Raw genomic sequence first — 22,583 nt, 5'->3', positions numbered from 1 at the left:
GTAAATGAGAGGAGGATTGGCTTTGGTTAATCTTTTTGGCCTTTAACTTGAATACCATACATACTGCCCAGAATAATGACATACTTTGCCGTCTGCGGTCAGCAGGTTCTCGTAGCAGTTTAGGCTGGAAGTTGTTCCTGTATTGCTGGCTTGAACTGAACAATCAGTTTGTCGGATTTCCTCGAATCTGACTGTCCGTCCACAAGGACACAGCATTGTAGAGATGAGGAGCTTTACTTCTCCCTGTCTTCTCATGCCGAAGAGACACATTAGATTGCTGAAAAACTTTTGATGATAAACACATTAGCAAATGCAAATTATCACTGTGGTGGTGTTATCTGTACTGTTCTTCATACATCAATTTCTGAAACTCTCACGCTTCAGTAAGATACTGTGAGATAAAGTTTAAGAGCCCCTTTGCTTGAAAAGCAAGCGCTCGCCATTGCGGGATGGCAACCGCTGTTTAATTTTGCATCGCACTTTCAGTTTAAGTGAAAACGCGATGCAAAAATAAACATGTGGCGCCCTGTCTCCTTTTGGGACGGCCCATCTGCACTGGATCACACGGCTTGTTTACATAACACCTTCTTGAGATAAGAAAGTGCTTCATGACAGCCGTGAAGCAGGCGATCCAGCCGGAGGGGCCGTCCCAAAAGGAGAAAGGACAGCGGCCAAAAAAAACTAATTTCCAATGGCAGGCCACCGTTTAGCATAAACAGTCACGCCGGCCAATGAAAATTAGGGGCAGGGCTTCAAGCCCCCTTCTCAAATCTCTTCTCTCACAACAGATCTCGCCAGAGCGAGCAGCGCATTCGCGCTGCAACGCTAGGCGAGACCTAAAAATAACTAGCTTAAGTCAGATCATAAACACCCAACTCAGAACAGACAATGCTATTCATCTGTTACAGCTACTGCCCACGACAATTTGCACAAATCTAACAGCTGTACGTGCTTTCTTATTTCAATCCAATTTTTTAATGTCTGTCCATAATCCCATTGTACTAACAACCAAACCAAACAAATTAAATAGACTGGCAAACTACACAACTGCGCCCGAGGTTAACACACAAGCGGTATCGCCACTAGATAGTACCAAACAATTGGAAAGAATACACTGCAACTCATCTTTAAAGGACGTATCAGGGGCATCAATAGAATGAGAATATTTTCAAACCTACATCAGTAAAAGACGCCTAAAGAATGTGAAAATACAAAACAAGAATTTAGCAGAGCAAAAGCACGCATCCCCCCCTCTCCCAGCATTATTTATAATTCTCAGAAGCAAAACAAATACCTAAACTTTACTTCTGTCACAGAAGAGACAATTAAATCACGGCTCGACAATAATGCGGATGTTTCTGATACCAGCAGCAATCTTGCAACCATATCAGGAAATCAACAAGCAAGTGTTGCTGAGGGCAGCAAACAACACAACTGACCTTTATAGCCAAGTGATAAGTCAATGGCACTACAGAACCATTCTTAATTCAAGGAAACTCAGATGATCAAGGGTAGGTCACTGCCCAAGAGGTGTCGAACACCACAGAAAAGGAAGCTTCAACTTTAACCAGTTAATTACTGTAAATTGTTGCAGATGGATCCAGATTTTTTTATTAAAAAACGATGCACCTCAAGCCCCACCAGGGCATCAAATTGGCACTAAGACTTGGGCAAAGATAACACACCAAGGAACTTTAACATGATTAAACCTCAAGAAAACACTGGACTGGGATAATCGATACATAAGGGATAAAGTACCCCCCCATGCGTTACATTATAAGGATATTGTAAGTCCCCAGGAGTTCCTTAACCATATAGAGAAACAAGGCCAAGGGAACTACAAGGTGACTTGTAATATAATTTTCTTGTATGCCAGGCGGTACTTTATCCCATATAATACATGGTCACGCAATCACCTTTCCCACATACCACTTAAGACCTTAGTGAATAGTTATTTCATATGAAAGAAGGAGCATGTTTGTAAACATGAAGAATTAGAGTAAACCAATGTGCAAAATTAAAACACATTAAAAACCTGTTATAAATTTGGGCCAAATGTACTCAACTGTTTCGAATATCGAAATCAGTTGGTTTTTTCAAACGCAGTGCTCGGAATGTGTAGAAAGATTCTAGCTTTTCTCTATCCAAAGAGTGCAAAAACAAACGTTCTCTCTGCTTGTCATTGTAAGCTAAAAGGAGAAGCAGGATAAACAGTGTTAAATTTGAGTTGCTTTAACTAGCTTCCTCAATTATGCTCCATAATCCGACCTGCCTTTCACCTCCGGTGCTGGCTCTAGCAGCTGCTTTTTGACGTCAGAACTCGACTGTAATAATTATAAAATGTCAAATTCTGATGTCGTTTCTTTACAATCGCCGATTGGGTGCCTCACAAATCGCCGATAATAAAGAAATCAGAGACTTTCGTTTACACAGGGATTACAGAATAGACACCACATTGCTTACTCAAACAATGACCAACACGGAGGAAATGTATGACTGTACTGATAATACACCTCCGACTAACAACGTTCAGTTTTTATAGCAATGCGAAACAGAGCAACATCTTTCAGAACAATTACACCACCCATGCAATTACAACAATCCACAGAAGGATCCTCCGTTGATTTTATACCACTTTATAAGTCCAGAAGGACTGATGATGCCGTAAAAAAAAACAGAATGTCTTATAAATTGTGAGATCCTTTTCTGAACTCAAAGAAACATCAACTCAAGACCTGACGAGTGTAAGCTTCATTGCAGGCACTTACTCAACAACGGAATGAACTAGGACTACATGAGCTTCCGAGCCAACCATGTCCAAAATCTGGGCGAAGGGAAAATAATTAACTGAGTGGGAAACAGAAGCCATCCTTGTGAATCTGCCTGCTAAAGTCTTGGTTCAATCACATCCTCCAAAATCAGTTAAAAGATGTAAATGAGTTCAGTGATCGGTTTGATCTTGAACATCATTTAAACAAAAATATTTTCATTTTGAAAGGAAAAAAGGGATTTCAATTGGAAGTTAGACCACCAATCAAATAATTCTGTGTATTCTTAGGACTACCTTGGCTTTACTTTGGACACGAAATTAACAGCATCTCAGCATCTGACAAAGAAACACAAAAGCTATTAAAATAGCCAAATCATTCGAGAAATGTGCTCAAGTATATAGTGAAAGAACAATTAATCCAACAATCCGTGCCTTGGACACTAAACTACTTCCAGTTTTAACATATACTGGCACTCTTCACTCACTGAGGAAAAAAACAAACTCAAAACCATTTACAGACAAAATATAAGAGCATTAATTTTCTCACTTCAACTCCTCAACTGATTATTTGGTTGGAGTTTAATGTTCCCTCTGTCAAATCAAAGAACTTATAAAAAAAAAACAAAAAAAAAACAACTACATGTATGAGTGTGCCAAAGCAAAAAAAAAAAAAAAGACACCATGAAGGATATAATCTATGAGGATCTCGCAGGAGACCCATAGAGCGCTCTTCCATTTACTTTCATAGGTGTCTCAGTTGCAATCCAGGAACACGATGTACCATCATTAGAGGACTTGCTGAAAGTGACAAGACCCAACCACAAAAGTACCATAAGAAAGACCCAGGTGTATTCGGCCATTACAAGTGTCCTTCTCCAAACATACAGGTTAACTTCAAGACGCTTATCTTCCTACTAGAAAAGAGAATATCGACTCCAATCTTGAAAGCAACATAGAAACAGAAATATTCAAGATTCCAGCTTCTTTATATTCCATTTATGCAGCTTGAAAGTTCCAAGAACAAAACACAAACTGCTAAAAAAAAAAGCCTGCGGAATTATAGGTAAGAGAACTTAAGATATATCATATGCATTTGCTTGAAACTATAACACATACAAAATAAGCACCTTTTGCCACCATTCAGAAAATTAACTAACTCTTAGCACAATTAGAGAAGCTATTGAGAAGTGCTTAACCTAACAAGCAAATAGTCTTTAATTGGGAAACTGACAAAGTTCCTGGCTCTTGCTTATGGCACACTTAAGACAGCTGCTTAGAAACCTTGATGGTTGGCAAAAGGAATTTCTGATTGGTCTGCATGACAGAGCGTGACTCGAAAACTAACACCTTGAGCTGTCCCCACTGTATCTTGTACACAATGCACATAAAGATTATTATTTTTTTTTTTAATATAAACTGACCTCTGAAGTGAATGCTGCACATTATACGCATACTTTCTTAATAAATTGAGTTCTGGATTGCACTTTAGCACAAATTTTGTCTAACATTTTAATACTTTTAAAATGCTGAAAGGATTAAAGTTTGTAATCTGTATTATAATTTTGTTGATGTTTTCAATTGTAATGAATTTTAAACATTTATAAAATAAAGCAATACCTACCTACCTTCTACACCAGAATTTTGTCAGAAAGTTTGCAGTTAGATTTGATCAGTGAGACTGGGCGTTATTTTTAGGGCTCGCCTGACCCAGCGCATGCGCTGGTCTGGCGAGACTTTTTGAGAGGGCTCCAAAAAGTGCTACCAGGCCAACCTAGAGCTACAGTGCATGTGCGCGGGCGCGCGCGCCGTGCTTGACCGCGATTACTTTCATGACAGCGGATTAATTGTTCTTTCGCGGCCGCTTGTTTTAAGAGATGCTTTGACATCAAAAACTACTTCTGGGAATGTATCCCCGCTGATGGAACAGAAGAAGGTAACATGCAAAACTGCAGTAGAGTCGCGTCCCAACAATCAACGGCTAGCTGCCCAATCTTACTTGCTCTCCATTTAAGTTACAATGCAATCGCCCATAGGTGGGCTGCCTACAGGCCGACTTTGCCTCGATGATGAGGCTTTCTATTCTTGCCGGATGAGCTTTTGTGGGTCATCTGCTTGGGACATTCCTCTACAGCCAAATAATCTAAATAGGTCAAACAAGGGACAGATGCAGTTGGTTAAAACGATGTGGGGCAATGAAGAGCCATGTGGGAATAGTCATTCAAGCCTTGGCTGCATTTGCCCCAGTGTTTTTCAATCACATGGCTGCACTACAGGCTTAGTGGAAGGTCCTCTCACATCCCTCCATATTTTCACCTGTAAAGGTAAAAACATGTTTTTTAAAGCCAATTTGTTAATGGCACCTTGGTACGGCGGCCTTGTAAACAAATAATTGCCCAGCGCAGGCACTGCTTCACAGCTAATGTTCAGAGTTTTGAGGGACATCCTGCTGAGGCTCCCCCTTTGGACCTGTGTACTAGGATGCGTCCTCCTGTTCAATGTTTCTCCAAAGGATGAGGGGCTTGAAAAAAAATGCTGCAGGTTTCATCAACATTGGCGCATGAGCCCGCCAAAACACGCAAGGTCTGTACGTTTTGATAGATCATACATTGGTTGCTGGGGCACAATGAAACAGTGGTGGATCCTTAATGTTTTGGGTCCCTCACTTCTGATTCACCAGGTGAACTACTTTGAGAGGAAGTGTGATCTTCATTCTTTTGTTTACTGCCAACTTTGCTCATTGTATGGTTTCCCAGGATTCTACTGAAGGTCGCATCTAGCTGGGTGTCCTTCCACATTAGTTCTTTCTCCTTTCCCTTTCAAAACCCTACTCCCATTCTGATCCTCTTATGACTTGTTCTTGTCTGCTTTACCCACTCTGAGCTTCTCCTTCTAGTAGGACCTGGAAATACTGCAATATTATATTTCGTTCCTATCGCAATTGTGTTAAGATTATCTAGAGTGAAATTCTAAGACTTGAAGTGTGCACTGCCTCATTATCCAGTAGTCACTCTTCTAAAAGTAAGTCGGTGTGTAAGAAATTTGGTTAATTACATGAGATTTGGGGAAAAGTTTGCGAAACTATGCATTGTTATGCGAAATGCAAATCCATTATTTACCACTATATCTTAGTGTAAAATGCACCTTCACATCAAATTTTGCTGCAAAGACACAGTTCCAGCTAAAACAAAATAGTGCAACAAAACACAAATGCTAACAACTAAAGTCATTAACGTTCTAGTTGCACAGGCTGTTACTACGCTAGGTTTTTACCACGAGTGGCAGCTTAATCACACAACTGGTGTCATTTCAAGTAACAAACGTAATGCTTAATTCCCAAAATTACACTGGTGAAATTTAAGTTGCACATGATTTAGGTGACCGTCCCACTTGTGGAACTGCGTAGCTACAGGTGGCAAAATGATGGGACCAAAAGTTTGTCCTCGTGTTCCTTAAGCTTGTGACATCTGAGGCACAGAGGAACGCCTGGGTCTCATGCAGAACTGGAGGGCTTATCTTCTTCATTCTTAGTCACAGCCTGAGCCAGTGGCGGCTCCTCCACAATGGCGGAGGAGCATCGCCCCACTGTCTCAGAGCCAGCAGCTGCAAAATAAAATTATATTTTATTATTGTTTTTTATTTTTCAGCTGTTGGCTGAGCCACCATGTGCAGGGAAGGGCAGGGACATTGGAGGGAGGAGGGGAGAAGTGGGAGGTGCACTTTTAAGTGCGCATGTCAGTTTGGCTGGCTGTCTTAGCCCGGCCATACTGACATGCGCACCTAGGTTTCTTCAGCCCAGCTGTATTGCACAGCAGGGTTGGAGAAACAGCACAGTCTCCCTGTGCCTGAGCGAGTGTTAATCCAGCCCGCTCAGGCCAATCCCCACGCTGCTCTCATGCTTGAGAGCAGCAAGGGGTTTAGATGGGAAGTCAGTGATGCTGCCCTGGGGACTGCTGGGACCAGGAACTGGATGCAGAGGAGCGCAAGGTGGCCGGCAGTCCAAGGTAAGTCTTATTTTTTTTTGTAATAAACCTCCCACCGTGCGCTCCCCCCACCTCCTCCGCACTGCCTTCACCACTATTTATCTGGGTCGGCCGCCGCTGGTCTGAGTGACAGCCTGTAACTTTGAATAAAGACACCGCCGCAGGTCAATTTTGCACAAGAGAAAGGTCTGAACACCTCCATTGCCAAATGGTATGGCTTTCCATAGCTGGATGTGTTGTGCAGGCTTGTAGCATTCGCCACACAAAAACACAAGCCTCAAAAACCACACAACCGCAAAAGAAATTGCTCCTGAGCTAGTGTTCAGAGCCTTGATTTAATATGTTGCAAAGAAGCTTTGTGATATTTGTACTATTCTAAGTATATGTACTTAGACATGAGTCTGATAAATGGAAGTCGTTTGACAATTATCTTGTTGCTCATAATGGGTGTAATAACTGATATTTATACGTTTCCCTCGTCTTCATAACTTGATTTTGCTCGCGAGAAAGTGTCACTCATAGTCGTTGAAATGTCACTCATAATTGCAGTGAAATTATGAAAATGTCACACGTAGCAATCTGAAACCTTGGCAGCTATGGCTACAGAAAAAGGAACATGTTCATTCAAAGATAGAAGATGCATACCGGGTGTACCATCAACAGAGAGAAAAGTCACAATACCACACTCCTTAGGAATACGTGTGAGAATAAATACATTAAAAAAAATTAAAAAATGAAATCGAGACTACCATGCAGTACAAAACAAGCATTAGCATAGCCAATAGGTCTCGCCTTTGGGACCTTATAAGTGTTTAGCCATGCAACAGTTGCATAACTAAATACTTATAAGGTCCCAAAAGCGAGACCTATTGGCTATGCCAATGCTTGTTTAGTTTCCTGGGGATCCTTTCCTATGAGGGTTTCACAATTTGATTGAGAGTCAATAGAGAAAGAAGACGTTTTTGTCACTTGGTCAGTACTTAAGAGTGTTTGGAAGAATTCTGGAAGAAGCCTACCCAATACTGGCACTGGCCTTTTTAAGGACCTCTATACTACTGATAATTTTCATCTCTGCCATATAAGCATGTGAAGGCTGGAGGTTGTCTGAATCAAATGTTCTGTGGGTGATAACTCTAACAAAGTGTTCTAGATGTTCATTAGACAAATTCTATTTCTCCAGTGCAATGTGTCTCAAATATTTTGAAAGACTTGGGGGGGGGGGGGTAGATGGGGTGGGGGGGTAGATGGGGTGGGGGGGGGGGGGGGGGAGGGGGTTCTCGTTTCACGCAGAGCGTTGTTGATGGTTTCAAGGACGGTGGCTAGAAACTTCCTTTCTCTGCTAACCCTGCATGGCATTTATTTTAGGTGCAGAGTAAAATATGGTTTACCTGGGAGGCTACATAATTTTGTTGAGTTCAATATTAACTTGGTTTTTGGCTAATGTAGGATGTCTTGGATTAACTAATTTTAAGTTGATATATTCAAGTAAATCTCTGTGAACCTTTCAGCACAACTTTCCAAGTTTATAATTTCTTTCCAGAAAGTGGTTTTCTAGGCATGCCGATCAACTTCTGTTGAGAGGTCTTCAACTTCACAAACTGGTAAAAAGTTAGTGAATACTTTTAAATGTTGCATGATTTCAGGGCCAATACTGAGATGCCATCTCGAGGTGCTGTTTTGCTGTATGGGTGTTTCAAAAATGATTGAGGTAGGGGCATGGTCAAATACAAAGTGTGAGCCAAAGTCGTCATGCAGTCAAGTATGTTTAGAGTAAAAAAGGGTAGCCAAACTGTCATATGAAAATTGTGCAGTTAGTAGTAGTAGTACATGTATTCTTGTGCATCTAGTTACTGTAAGTTTCAATTATCCCAGCAGGGACCATCATCATGGGTACATGACTGAATTTATCATTCTGTAAATTTACTCCTTGTTCAGATTCTATTTCATAGCATTGTAGAGTTCTGGTACGACAGTTAGTACAACTGGGAAGATCGCTGCATGGTTGAGGCACTGCAGGCAACTTGAAACTTAACTTGTTATGCTATTCTGGACCGTTTATTATAGTGGTTTGTAGAAACTCCTGTTTCATTGTCAGCAAATATGATATATAAATTCAGGACATGGGGTAATGGTAGGGTGAAATTTTGAATTATGGAATGGGTTTATGAGATACAGCCAGTGGTACATAGTTCCAGAAGCAATCAGAGAAATTACATGTGTATCTTCAAACTTGGTGATTATCAGGTACAGAGAAATAAATTAATCTCAGATTTTTATAATCTATGCTTCTGATGCAGAGACACTTGGTCATGCTAAACTGGTGCAGGATTTAATTGAAAAGCAAGGATTTCAGGCATGTTATCTCTGGAACTCGTTACAGAAGAAGACAAAGCAAAGTCAACACAGACATCAGAATGAAGCTAACTTTAGGACTCTCTACTGCTGTGATCTCAAGGAGAGAGTCCGAACGGTCATTCAGTGGAACCCAACGCCCATAGCATTCATATAAAATGTAGGCATGGGCGAAAAAAAACAATAAACAATGTGTCAAATCGACTCATAGCCAAGGAACACAGACTGCAGCTTCACCATAATGTAGATAACAAACTAGTGGAATGTTGTTCAATTAAAAGCATCAATGTGGAAGTTATTTTGGAAAAGGGGGTTTAATATTCATTATGGCATCAACATGGCAGTAGCATTGCAACAATCTTGAGTAGTAAATACGCATCAGCCACAGATAATTTCATTTATTTAGCAGCAGGAGCAGTTCCATGCAAAATGCTGTAGATAACAAAAATATCACACTACATAGGTCAGTGTTCTGTTGCTGCTACTAAATAGTCCATGCTCACAGGGCATTGATAAGAATTTTTCCCCAGGGAATCGTGGGTCACAGACAAACAGATAGGCTAGGGAAGTAGGTGGCAAGTAGAAGAAAGCCACATTCTGTTTTTCGACGAGTGATCAAACTTCCATCTCATGGTGGATGACTAGACAGTTGGAGGTATGTGACCGAAGTGGAAAGTAACGATCAAAAAAGGGAAGAGTTGTCAGCAAAGAGATATACCTCAAAGGAATATGGTGTGAAGAGAAAGTGAATAAAAGTCAAGAGGCCTACTTGAAAAGGTATATGGATACACAAGGAGAAGCGCTATGAAGAATGTAAGAGCTTAGAAGAGAATCAGTCAAGTGATGCTCCGGCAATGACTATCTTCATAAGGGTTGACTGTGGAGTGGTCTAAAGTATCAAACACTAGAGACAGATCAAATAGTACGAACATGAATAAGTAACATTTGTAATGGGCTGGGGTTGTGAAGTTACATATTGAGGGAGGGTAATTTCTGTAGAGCGCTAATTTCACCAGGCACATTGAAAACATTAAGCTGGTGATAGGTAGCGAAAAAGACTGAAGCTGAAACCCATGATTTTAGAGACAAAGGGGAAGTTGGGTGAGAAAGAATCACCGTGTTTTTTTAAGTAGGGGCATGCCCACTACAAGCATAACACACAGTGGGTCAAAGACTTCCTTGAAAGAGTGACTGAAATGTAAAGTCAGACAGAAAACAACACAGAAATAGAGGGCCAGAGGTTTCAATGTTTGAGACTGAAAGGCTCGGATTCTGGAAAAGAAGGGTTGGAAGTTTTAAATGTGGGGATTAATTGAGCAGGAGATGTGGGAAAGAGGGTAATCAAAGTTTACGACGGTTAGTGGGGAGTTTAAATGGGATTTAAGAGAGAAGGACGTAGGTTTAAGAGGAGTGTGCCAAGGGCATTTCTAATGATAATCAGATGAGACACAGGCAAAATCATGAATGGTAGAAAGGAAGGATTAAGTAAACGTGCAGAGCATAGAGACTTAACTGTGCGGGCAAATTGTTGATGAATAATTAGTTGCACCTGAAGTTAACATAATGGCAAGACAGCTTGTTAGTATGCTTTAAGATGCTCTGTAATTTGGAGTTAGTGCCATTTACGACAACATACACATATTGCAGCTTTAAAAGAGTGGAGAGTATGCATAATCCAGGGTTGTGGACAAGGAGCAACTTGGGTAAAGGTTCTGATAGGGCCAAGCAAGTAAAATGTCATTTTCACGGGGTTGTTAAAATTAAGTGATGTTTTGTTTAGGCATGAGCTTTTTGTGTATTTGGTTTACGAATGCTAGCATGTAATTCTAGATAACTGTCATTTAGTGATTAGCACTGAGTTAAGGCAGTGGGTGTGGGAGGTGTAGAAGCAGACATGCATATCACCGTCTGATCAGAGGAAGATCGGGTAATGATGGGTGGAGAGCGAGCTCAAGTATTCTCAATATCACTGAATTGTTATTTAAGTGTGCGGAGGTGGAGTGGGTGCTTTTTAGTGAGTTATCAAATTCAAGGTGGGCATTCATCTGTTGATGGTTGTTTAGGTTGAGATTTAGGTCACCAAGGATGGCAACTGGGGTTGTGGGTGATCGTGTGTGAAAACTGGCATCAAGATCATTGCTAAAAGAACCAAAGCAACTTGGTTATGTTGTTGGTATTGAATGGGGTGAGGCTAGTGGTAGAGTTGCACTGGAAGGATGAGAATAGGAGTCTAAAGCGAGAGTGGATGAGATTATGAGTGACACACTAAGGAGGTGGTGTGCTCCCCTCCACTTTTGCAGTTACTGCATGATGTGTGAGGTGGTAAGATCAATGGCGAAGGCTGTTCGTGTGGAAACGTCTTTTGGGTCGATCCATGCCTCTGCAATGGTTGTGAAATGTTATATAAAGTAAACATGGCTAGTGGTGTCAGCAGTCTTGTTGAAAAAAGGCTAAGCTTTTCGCAAGCAGAACATGATAGAGAGGGCATCATATTGAGGTCCTCAAATTAAAATGTTTTTAATTCAATGGAGGTAAAGGGAATAACAACGTAGGGTACTTGGTATCTGGAATAACTGTGGAGGTCTGTGTTTTTGGGACTATACAAGAGTTCTGTTGTGTAAACTGTTATTGATGGAAAATAATTAGAATCATAGACAATGCTAGCTCTAACAGAGCAGCAACGCAATGGTAGCACTCTTCTACAGGAGAAAAGTCAGTAGCAGAGCAAGGTTGTCACTTTCTTGGGTAGCACCAGTGTTCTTAAAAAGACAATAGCAATACTTTTCCCTTAGTGGTGTTTAAAATTAAATTCACTTAGTAAATCCACATTTTAAGTAAATTTGGTAGTTACTCAGGGATAAATTCATCTGAATTAACAAATATGGAACATTTGGTCAGCGAATAAATTGGGTAAGAGTATTAACTACTTCCGTTTCTTAACAAACATTTTAATAAGAGAGACTGTGTAACAGTCAAAATTCTGTGCATGCCACTTATTGCACATCCCCTAGAACTCTCCTGCGTTTGAAAAAGACCAACTCTGCCAGCAGTCTACACTGTGTAGTATCTGGGTCACCTCTTTCCTGTTCACCATCATGCCCTCAATACTAGTTTAATATAAGAAATAACCAAAAAAGTGTGGGTTACAGACATTTTCACCATATAATATACACACATTTACCCAAATCTGTGCAATGTACATTCTCTATTTATGGGTGTGACAAAACTTTCACATGCCAACTGCTGGTGTTCCAGAAAGAAGTCAGCATGGTTGATCCCCCATGCAATCAAACTGATTCAGCTACCCCTTTGCTGCAGGCTCTCCACTGGCTTCCAATTCATGTCTGTCTTGTTTTAAAGACCCCATGTGTTATTCACCAACAATTTATTGTAAATATATTCACCTCCTGAAGTAAGAACATCAGTGCTATGTGCCAGCGTGTACACTTCTCTTCTCAGTGCACTGGCTGCTGATAGTTCCTGATTAATGAGAGAATGGAAGGTCTTCTCAGTTCTGAATAACTCCCCTTCTGGGATTAATCGTCATCTCCAGTGCCTCTCCCATCTTGAGGAAACAACACAAAACTCTTCTATTCTGCTATTTTTTTTTCTTTTACTGGATCTCTGGTTTAGAGTTGAGCTTCTGACTAGTAGCAAAATACATCTGTTTATGTGTAACTTCTAATAGCTACATCTCACTTAACCTTGTATCATCAGACAACTGTATAGGAACCCCAGATATACATTTCCAACTACTGCATTTACTTGCTATAATTCAAGCTGAAATGTTTGTAGCTTAGGGAATCAAGCACATGCCATTTACATAATAAAATAAATTGGTTGATTAATTGGTAGTTATTTTAATTTGCTACGTATGGTGTGAGTTGTTTTTTTTGCAGCAATGGCAAAACTACAAGTGCCAGAATGTAGTATGCGACTGGATGCAGCCCTGGGGCACTTTCTAGCAAATTGCATCCTCAGTTCGTATGGTATCTCAAAAAACCTCCTATATTCCTGAAAACCTGCTATGAAAAACTGACCTTGGCTTCAAGCTTCCAACTGTTTCCTCTACTTTTTCCTTTTGAATGACCCTCTAACTTACCTTTCATCCTCTGCAAGCCTCCTCTCCGAGTACAGTGCACTCTAAATCACATACATGTTCGCTTTCGTCACTATTATTATTAAATAAAAACATCCATTATTGCATTTCCACAAAACACTGTATCTCATGTCAAAGATCATAACCACACTCATCTATTAATCCCAACAACCATATGCATGAACTCACATACCACCCCCAATGATAATCAAGTCTAACTATTAGCTCAACCTACCACAAAGAAACTGGAAGTAAATTACTACAATGGTTTCACTGAGAACACAAGACTAATCTCGCTAACCAACTATAATCAAAATAACTAGCAACCACTAAATTAATCACTAACCTTGTTGCAGGATGTACACACTTCAATGCCTCATCAGGGGTAGTAAGCACTATATAAACATAATTATGCTGTCATTTAATATGCAATATCAGAAGTACAACGTGTATTTCCAGAGCACTAAAACCAAAGATGTTTGTGTTTTGTAGTAATCACAGCACTGTCTCTGATAATAAATGGCCATTATTAGAATAATAGGAAAACATTGTAATGTTTATATTTTGTATAGAATTCTAAAACTGGTGTCATTTATCTTCTGTTAAGCTTTAAGGTCTGGCTTAACAGCACAGCTGTCACCAGACATTATGTAATTAACCTAACAAAGGGGTTTAAGAAGCACTACAGGAGAGCGGCTCACAGAATAATGTACTAGGCAAGAGTTTTGTCACTGGTCACCCATTCTGACAAACCTTGTTTTTTAGGTCGAGCATTTGAGACCTCTTGTATATACTAAAGTATATACTTATATGTGTATGTACTTTGGGGGCTCTGGAGATCAGCCCTAGGACTTGTCTCACTCCGCTTAGGGACTTTTTTTTCTGTTCAACTGCCTCTTTTTAACTATCTTGACAGAAAACAACCAGTAGAGGTCAGTAAGATACCAGAATTGCTTTCTGCTGAGGGACTTTCTTTTTATTTCATTTTTCTGGCAACTGCCTCTATTTAACTTTCTTAATAGAAAACGACCAGCAGAGGTCAGTAAGATACCAGAATCACTTTAGCATTCTATAGATTCCAGTCCATTGAAATAGTCTTCCACGAGCACCTGTAGACGATGATATTTTTTTTCACATCTTGTATTTCAAGTGATATGACCACAGAAGGCCCAGATTTTACATTAAAAACAGAGCTTTGGACTATACCATTTCCCGCTAAAAGGCAATATTTCTCTCCATGTGTTCCCATACCTGGCAATCATGCAGTTTGGTGCTTACTATCCCTCTATGTTAAAGAACAGTAGATGTTTCAGCATCCAGGTTAATGTGCTGCATTGCTAAATACATATAAGGTCCCAAAGACAAGACCGATTGCATTACAAATGCTTGTTTTTATTGTGATGAGTCGCGTTAGGCCCTGGAGAGGGTCTGACTAATGTTTTGAAAACTTTATTCTTCTACATATTTGCAGGATGGGTTGTTATTATAATGTCCTAAAGCCTATGATCAGGTATACTGTTGTAGGGAATTTCACAGATTTCAGTATCACACAGGGGTATTGGTGTTGGTGATCCACCCGAAAAACTGTGGCGATAGATTTACACTACAATAACCCTTGTGAGGGTCTCTTAGGACAGATCATATTTCACGCTGCCAACTATAGTTTTGTATACATTTGTACACAGAAGGTAGCCTGGTGGAAAGCTTATGCTCAATACAATGGGTTTGATTTGGTTATCGTGACAGCCAATGATAAAGGCAATATAACTGATTGTTTATTATAAAGTTACGAAAAAAGTAGTAGGCCTGACATATTGATTGTGAAAAGCATATGTTAAAGTCAATAGGCGTTTAAGGGTGGATTGTTATAACTCTGAAATCCAGCCTACAGGTAGTATTTTTGGAACATGAAATCTATAGATTACTATAGACGATTAGGATTTTGATGGAGGTTACCTCCTCTGACAAACCTCAATATATACCGGATGGTTGCTTTGTGGAAAGACTTGCGCTCAGTACATTAGGCCTGAGTCAGTGATGGTGACAAGCAAATGAAATTAGTTATAGGCTTGACTGGTGTGTAGGGAAATGGTCTGGCTTCTTTATTATGAAACATTATTACAAAAGGCACAAGGTCTGGCTTATTTATTTTGAAAATCATATGGTAAAGCCAACAGTCCTCCAAAAGGGGATTGTTATCACATATTAAAAGATATTGTTTACATGTAATTATCATCGTAGGTAATGGTTTTAGTGTTTGTCGCCTACTCTGACAAACCATAGGAGTAGACTTTTACTGTGATGGTTATTGTTAGGCCACATTGAGAAGGACTTTATATTGTTTTGCCAACTGTAATTTTGTACATATTTCTAATTTTATAAATGTATGTCTGGTGGTTGCCAGCTTGGTCTTATCAGTTCACTAGGAAAAGTTTTTTGGATTCCTAAGGTGTGATATAATGAAAAGTTATAACAGAGCAAGTAAGCCTCATTACTTATTGTGAAAAGCATTTGTTAAAGGCAATACACTGTGTTAAAGGGTGTAGGCAGGTATTTTGTTATATGGAATATTGTGGATTACTGTAGTAGGCAAGGGTTTTGCCACCCCCCTCCCCCTCCCCATCCCAAACAAAACCATGTGGATAGATGCTTTGCACTAAGGTAATCCTTATTATAGGGATTTTATATTGAAAATTAATGAAAAGTTATGACAAAGGTCGTTGGTCTCATATAGCGATTGTGAAAAGCATATGTTAAAGTCACTAGGCATTTAGAGTAGATTGTTTTACTTTGTATTATAGCCTAGAGACAGGTATTTTCGCACATGGAATCTCACAGACTGCCCTAGTAGGCAAGAGTTTTGGTGAGTGTTACCCCCTGTTTTACTTTGTATTATAGCCTAGAGACCGGTATTTTCGTACATGGAATCTCACAGACTGCCATAGTAGGCAGGAGTTTTGGTGAGTGTTACCCCCCTCTTACAAACTGTGAGAAGAGACTATTTGTACTGTTGGAATCCTGGTTAACATCTCTTAATGAGATGTTATTTTGCTAATTTTGAATACTATGTAATTTTATGACTGCATGCCTGATGGTTGGCTTGTGGGAAAGCTTAAGCACAGTACAGGAGGCCTTAGTTATGGTGATAAGCCATGGATAACAGCTACAAGCCTCAATGGCTGAGTAGGAACAAATATTTCAGTTGCCATAGATCTAATCTTATTATAATGAAAAGCTATAACAAATGCATTAGACCGTACATTAACACAGTAACATTTACACTCTGCTTCCATCCATGACAGCATACTGCATGGGGTAATGGTTCAGATCCTATGAAGCCCACCACACTCAAGAGATCCAAACATGCCAGTCGGTACACCTTGGACCTGAGAACCATGAAACGCAACTGCAAGCAACTAGAAAGAAAATGGCACACCAGCAAGGAGCCCACAAACGGCACTACATTCAAGACACCGCTCAACGACTACCACCAACTCCTGAAAGAGAATGCCCTAGCTGACCGCATCAAAGCCACCTCCAACCACAGCAAAGAACAATTCAGCATAGCCAAGGTGTTCTTTAAGCACTCAGCAACCAAAAACACAGTCACCCCTTCCCAAAAACTATGTGACACCCTGGTGGACTTCTACCACAACAAGAGCTCCACCATCTAAAAACACTTCAAACCCCAACCAGCCAACTACATTCTCAGCCTCCTTGCTCCCACAGACGCAAACTCCGACCACCAGATGACTGCTTGGGACCAACTCACCACACAGAACACCACAGCCATCATGCACTCCATCCACTCAGGAGCACTCACGGAACCCTGTCCCCACCACATGTTCAACTTCGGAAACAGGACTATCAGCGGCGAGCTCACTGCCATCTTAACAAATCAATCACCTCGGCCACCTTCCGAGAAGAATGGAAACACGCTGAAGTCAAACCTCTCTTTAAGAAACCGGCCGCTGACCCTAACGAGCTCAAGATTTACCAGCCCATCTCCCTACTCTCCTTTCCTGACAAAGTCATCAAAAAGGCCATCAACGGCAAGCTCCCAGAATACCTAGGGAACAACAATCTTCTCGACTCATTCCAATCCAGATTCCACATGAACCACAGCACCAAAACCGCCCTGATCGCAGCCACCGACGATATCAGAACCCTCCTGGACTAGGGATAAACGTCTTCCTGATCCTCCTCGACCTCTCAGCAGCCTTCGACAGCATGTCCCACCACATCCTGATTAAGAGGCTTCATCAGGTCGGAATCCAAGTGAACGCCCTCAAATAGATTGCATTCTTCCTCACAGAAAGAAACCAGAGAACCCGCCTTCCATTTTGCATCTGCGGCGTCCCTCAGCCCTACCCTGTATAACGCCTACATGACCTCCCTGGCCAACATAGTCAGAACCCATGAACTGAACATCAGCTCCTATACAGATGACACACAACTCATCCTATCTCTATCCGAAGATTTATCCAGTGCGAGGGCCAATTTCTGGCTATGCATGACAAGCATCGCCGACTGAACGCAAAACAACTGCCTCAAACTCAACGCAGACAAAACAGAAGTAGTGATCTTCGGGACAACACCTCCCTTTTGAATGACACATGGTGACCTACTCAACTGGGACCCTCACCCACTCCTACAGACCATGCCCGCAACCTCGGCATTATCCTGGACAACCGACTCACCATGAAAAATCAGAGCAACGCAGTCTCGATGTTTGCTTCCTCACTCTTCGCATGCTCCAAAAGATCTTCAAATGGCTATCAGTCACCACCAGACACACCTTCACTCAAGTCCTTGTCACCAGCCACTTGGACTATGGCAACATACTCTACATAGAAATTAACACACATCCTGAAGAGAATGGAGATCATACAGAACTCAGTGGTCAGACTCATCCTCGACCTCCCAAAACGGAGCCACATCACCCCTTACCTAAAGCAACCCCACTGGCTCCCCATCCACAAGCGACGCCAATTCAAAATGCTAACCCACCGCCTGAGCTTCCACAAACCCTCCAGACACTTTCCCTCGCTCACTCCCCCCGCATCTGCTGAAACAACAGTGGAGGACTCTCCTTCTCCTACCTAGCCATGTACAGAAAACCTACACATCTAAGCTTCTCTTCAGGTATTCGAAGGGAAACAAGATTTGGGTGATAAACTGATCCCACCCAAGTAACTTGGCTTTCAGCACCACGATACCCACGCGGGTGAATAGCAGCACTCTATAAATCCTGTTTGATCAAATGATTTAATCTCTTGCGCTGCACATCCAACACACAAAAGGTGATGGTAGGATACTTGTAAAACATCTAACCGCTGGCAATCGTTCACTGTAGAACTCCAACCCAGTGTACTTTTGTCTACAATACCACACCAGATTAGACCCAGCGATACGCAAATCTTTCTCGACTCTGCTACAATAGGAAAAGTCCAGCCAGAACTTCCAAGCCAGGTCCTCTCTGAACCAGAACACAAGCAATCCAAGACTGTTTTTCTTTACCATTGGGCCTCTTCAATCAGGTGCAGCTTGGTTCCAGTGGAACAGTGAGCAAGGAACCCATATCGGTGCATACCCTTGGCAAGGGTATGCCCATACGAGGGTCCTGTGCTCACCATGCTAAATGTGGCAACCATTGTTAAATTTTAAAACAATAGGCTATTTACAATATCTTTGCTTTGTTTCGTTTTGTTACTGAGAGCATATTCCCGCTTTTTTAGATGACAGAATGTTTTTATTTTTGTACTTGTATTCTTTTAATCTATCATGCATGTTATTGAGTTTGTATGTATTTTATTGTGGTGGTGTCAGAGGGTGAATGCAATAACGAGTCAGTGGATGAAAGTATGGATGCATGATTGCAAATAAAGTGACTGAATTCATGTACAATGAATTGAGTACCTTGACCCATCAATGACACAAAATGCACTTTCAATCATATGCCACGCCTATTGGCATTGCCAATGCTGCTTATTTATTTTTTACAGCTTTTATACAGGGTAGACTTAGCCCAGAGACATTAGAGCCTTTTAAAGGAGCGCAAGAAGTGAGTTGTAGTTAGTAAACATCGCACAACCTGTTATCACCAGGAAAACAGGGAGCTAACTGTTCGTGTGAGCAAGGATAAACATATCTAACTAAACCAGCAGCAAGTAGCCAACAGTGCAAGTAGAATAACAATGTCCTTAACAAGAAAGATGAATAAAGTCAACTCGGGATGGGAGCAGCGATTCCAACTTTTACTAAAGTGTATTTTAAATATGGAGAATTTGAGTTCCTTTTTGAATGGGAACATTCAAAAGGTTGAGGTGCGCAAGTCGTGTCTTGATGCCAATTGTTTATTAAAGCGAACAGTAAATTTCCTTTGCAAATAGGCGAGTGTTCACAAGCAGTACGTTGTTTCTAAAAATCTACATAGCGGATACATTTTGAAATGCCACGTACAGACTCGCCCGTCTCCACCCCACCCCATACTCTACGCCAACTTTTAGAAAAGTAAAAGCTTCAACCCAGCATCATCTTCTCTAAAGGGCCACCCACTGCTCTCTCCCTCCAGAGTCTAGTACCTGTTGGATAACCACGTTGTCAGGCTGCATGAGGCTGCTGAGGATGGACTCCAGGATTTGCGCCATCATCGGGGCGACGACAGAGCTACGGGAAAGTAACAAGTATATTGGAGTCCAGGGGGGTAGCGAAAAGGTTTTTTGTCAGGGGGGGTGGGGCACTTCTGAGAGCAAGAGATTTATGCACGAGGGAGTTGTCAAGCAGTTACTTAACCGTCTACCTGCCCTCAGATAAAGTTTGTATGCAGTGAAGTGTGGTAAAGTTGCGGTTCCGTTAGAGGTGGGCTTCACGTTGAAAGGCAGATAGAGGACAGGAAAGAAGAAACGCTTAGCGTGTCAACTAGTAGTGTAGGGGTAGCGTACACGGCTGAGTCGCCGAGCCAGTTAGTTATCAGGGACAGAGTCTGAGGCCTGTGAGGTGCGGTGCAGGGGGTTGGGCCACACACAGTGCGAGACCGGTGAGGTGCGAGCGGCCTAGACGATCTCTTCAAACATTCCACGGCGGGTAACCAACGAAATGGAGAGGCGCTCAACAACCTAAGAAGACGGCAGTGGTACAGCGAGATAGACGCACATGGGTGCCAGCGAGACTTGACAGAAGCCAGAGCGGCCAATCAACAGTATTGCCTCCTTCAGGAGAGGAGGACGCACCGCACGCTCCACGTGCATCGTCGGTCTCTACGTCTAGCCTGATTTAATCTCTCGCTGCTCAGTACTGAAAACGAAGCCTGTCAGAAAGCTTTCCAGCTACTTCTGTCAACAAGCATTTACAATGCAATGGTATCGGCATTGTTAAAGTTAGAGCTATTGGCATTGCTCATGACATTATTTTTGTTTTTGTTTTTAAATCATTTAAAGAAACGGCATTGTTATTTACAATGTCAATAGCTTAATCACTCTCAAATGCGAGACATATTACATTTGCACCCACACACTGAGCCACACACACAAAGCCACCCACACACACAGAGCCACTCACATAGCCACCTACACACACAGAGTTACCCACACACAAAGCCACCACGCATAGAGCCACCTACAAAAAAAGCCACCCACACAGGGCCACACACACAGAGCCTCCCACACGCACACAGAGCCACCCACACACACACAGAGCCACCCACACACAGCCATCTGCGCTCCCTCAGCCGGCTTGTGAGTGTAACGTCCCATGTGCTTGTGCTGGTGTCACTAGGATAAGCTAGCCCCATTGTTTGGTTTGCTGCGCGCGTTAATGACAGCTTTGCGGTAATTGTTCATTGTATGTAAGACATCAGGCCAATCTGAGCTGTCAGTCTAAGGAACAGGGCCTGGATGCTCGCGTTGGCCCCTATACTATGGACATCTTATCGTGTAACTATATAGCAAGCTGCTTCCGTGCGCATTCGCATCATCGTCTTTATGAAGTCTGCAAAGGGAGATGTTGAATTTGCTTATACAACTGAATGAAAGGCTGCAGTGGGTTCAGAGCTCGTATATAAAGAGGTGTACATATTTTCTATTAGCTGTGTTATGGGGCTTTTTCTGCGTCTGTCCAGCGATAAACTGATCGCCGCACTCCCATGTCAATTCCTTGTAATGCTAGGAGTCTCCTTCACATGCTCTTTGAAATGACGCGGTGAAACGCCCTCCATGTTGTTTTACTGAAGGATGGGGTGTAATATCTAAAACCACGAGGCCAGCCAAGCAGTGTGGCTATAAACCTCCTTGTGACGCCAGCTCGGGTGCTTGAGTGGCACAACTTTTGGCAGTTTTTCACTCTGAAGACTTTTGGAGAGCTTCATTGCAGATATGTGACCGGGTCGCCTCTGTTCAAATCACTGTCGCTATGTAACCCACGCCCCCTTTTTACTGTCCTGTACAGTATGGGGGGAGGAGGGGGGCTGCACATAGCAGACTTTACTGCACACCGCGCTTCTGCCATTTCTAATCTCTATAAACCAGTTTACTGTATCCTGCAAGCGTTTCAACGTTGGTGATTGCCAGGAAGTACGTAGCACATCGGGGGCTTGATGGCAAGCAGTGTGTGCCAGTGGTATTTAGCCAGCAGATAGACCCATAATTAAAGCATGAGTTGTTTGACTAGCATGAGCGGCAACTCTAATGGTGTTTTTAGTGCTTTGTGTAGTTTTCCTAGTGACTGTTGTCTGTGTGAGTGATGTTGTGAAGCCTGGGCATTCATCAGTGAAATGATGAGCGAGGGGGCGGAGGGACGGAAAGGCTCTCTCATGGATGGGCTTCACCAGACGGCGAGCCATCCGCGGAAAGGCGGGACCGTCTAAGTTGGAGGGACCGTGTTTAGACCGAGGAGCACCGAGGGAGCAGAGAGCAGGGGGAGTGGTGGACGGGGATGACGCAATAAACACCACCGCCTTTCTCCGAGGTCAAGCAGAAATGCCTCGGAGAAACGCAGTGGCATTTTCGGATTGGGGGGCGTGTTTTTCTTTCTCTCCTCTTCCCATTGGCTGGAATGTTTACATTCCAGAGGAGAGAAAGAAAGTAAAAAACACGCGCCCGAATCCGAAAAAGACGGGGCTTAAACGGACAGACGCCCCTCTCCTCCAATGGCTGGCCTCCGTTTAGGAAGCCAGCCAATGGAGAAGAGGGGCGGGTTCAAGCCCCGTACTAAAAAACGTTAAATCTCACGAGCGAGACTGCGCAAGCGCAGCCTTCGCTAGCCGAGACCTAAAAAGTGCTGCTGCAAGTCCTCGCACACAGTTAAACTAATTTAACTTAAATACTCAAACCCCTTAAATCCTGTCAGGGTTGCACTTTTTGAGGGAGAAAATTACCAGTCATGA

The 22,583-nt window shown here is 42.1% G+C and overlaps 1 protein-coding gene across 1 annotated transcript in view; it reads right to left on the bottom strand.

Annotated features, from left to right (window-relative positions):
• The window catches only part of IPO4 (importin 4), a 3,494,625-nt gene extending 3,474,285 nt beyond the window's left edge, over nt 1–20,340 (bottom strand). Inside the window, exon 1 of the mRNA XM_085624107.1 lies at nt 19,786–20,340. Coding sequence (XP_085480233.1) covers nt 19,786–19,854 — 69 coding nt within the window. The 5' untranslated portion in view covers nt 19,855–20,340. The remainder of the gene's footprint in view (nt 1–19,785) is intronic.
• Between the last annotated feature and the right edge of the window lie 2,243 nt (nt 20,341–22,583).

This window comes from Triturus cristatus, chromosome 1_1 (assembly GCF_964204655.1).
Source record: "Triturus cristatus chromosome 1_1, aTriCri1.1, whole genome shotgun sequence".
NCBI classification, from domain to species: domain Eukaryota; kingdom Metazoa; phylum Chordata; class Amphibia; order Caudata; family Salamandridae; genus Triturus; species Triturus cristatus.
The sequence above is the reverse complement of the archived record's forward strand: the minus strand, read 5'-3'. Positions and strand labels throughout refer to the sequence as shown.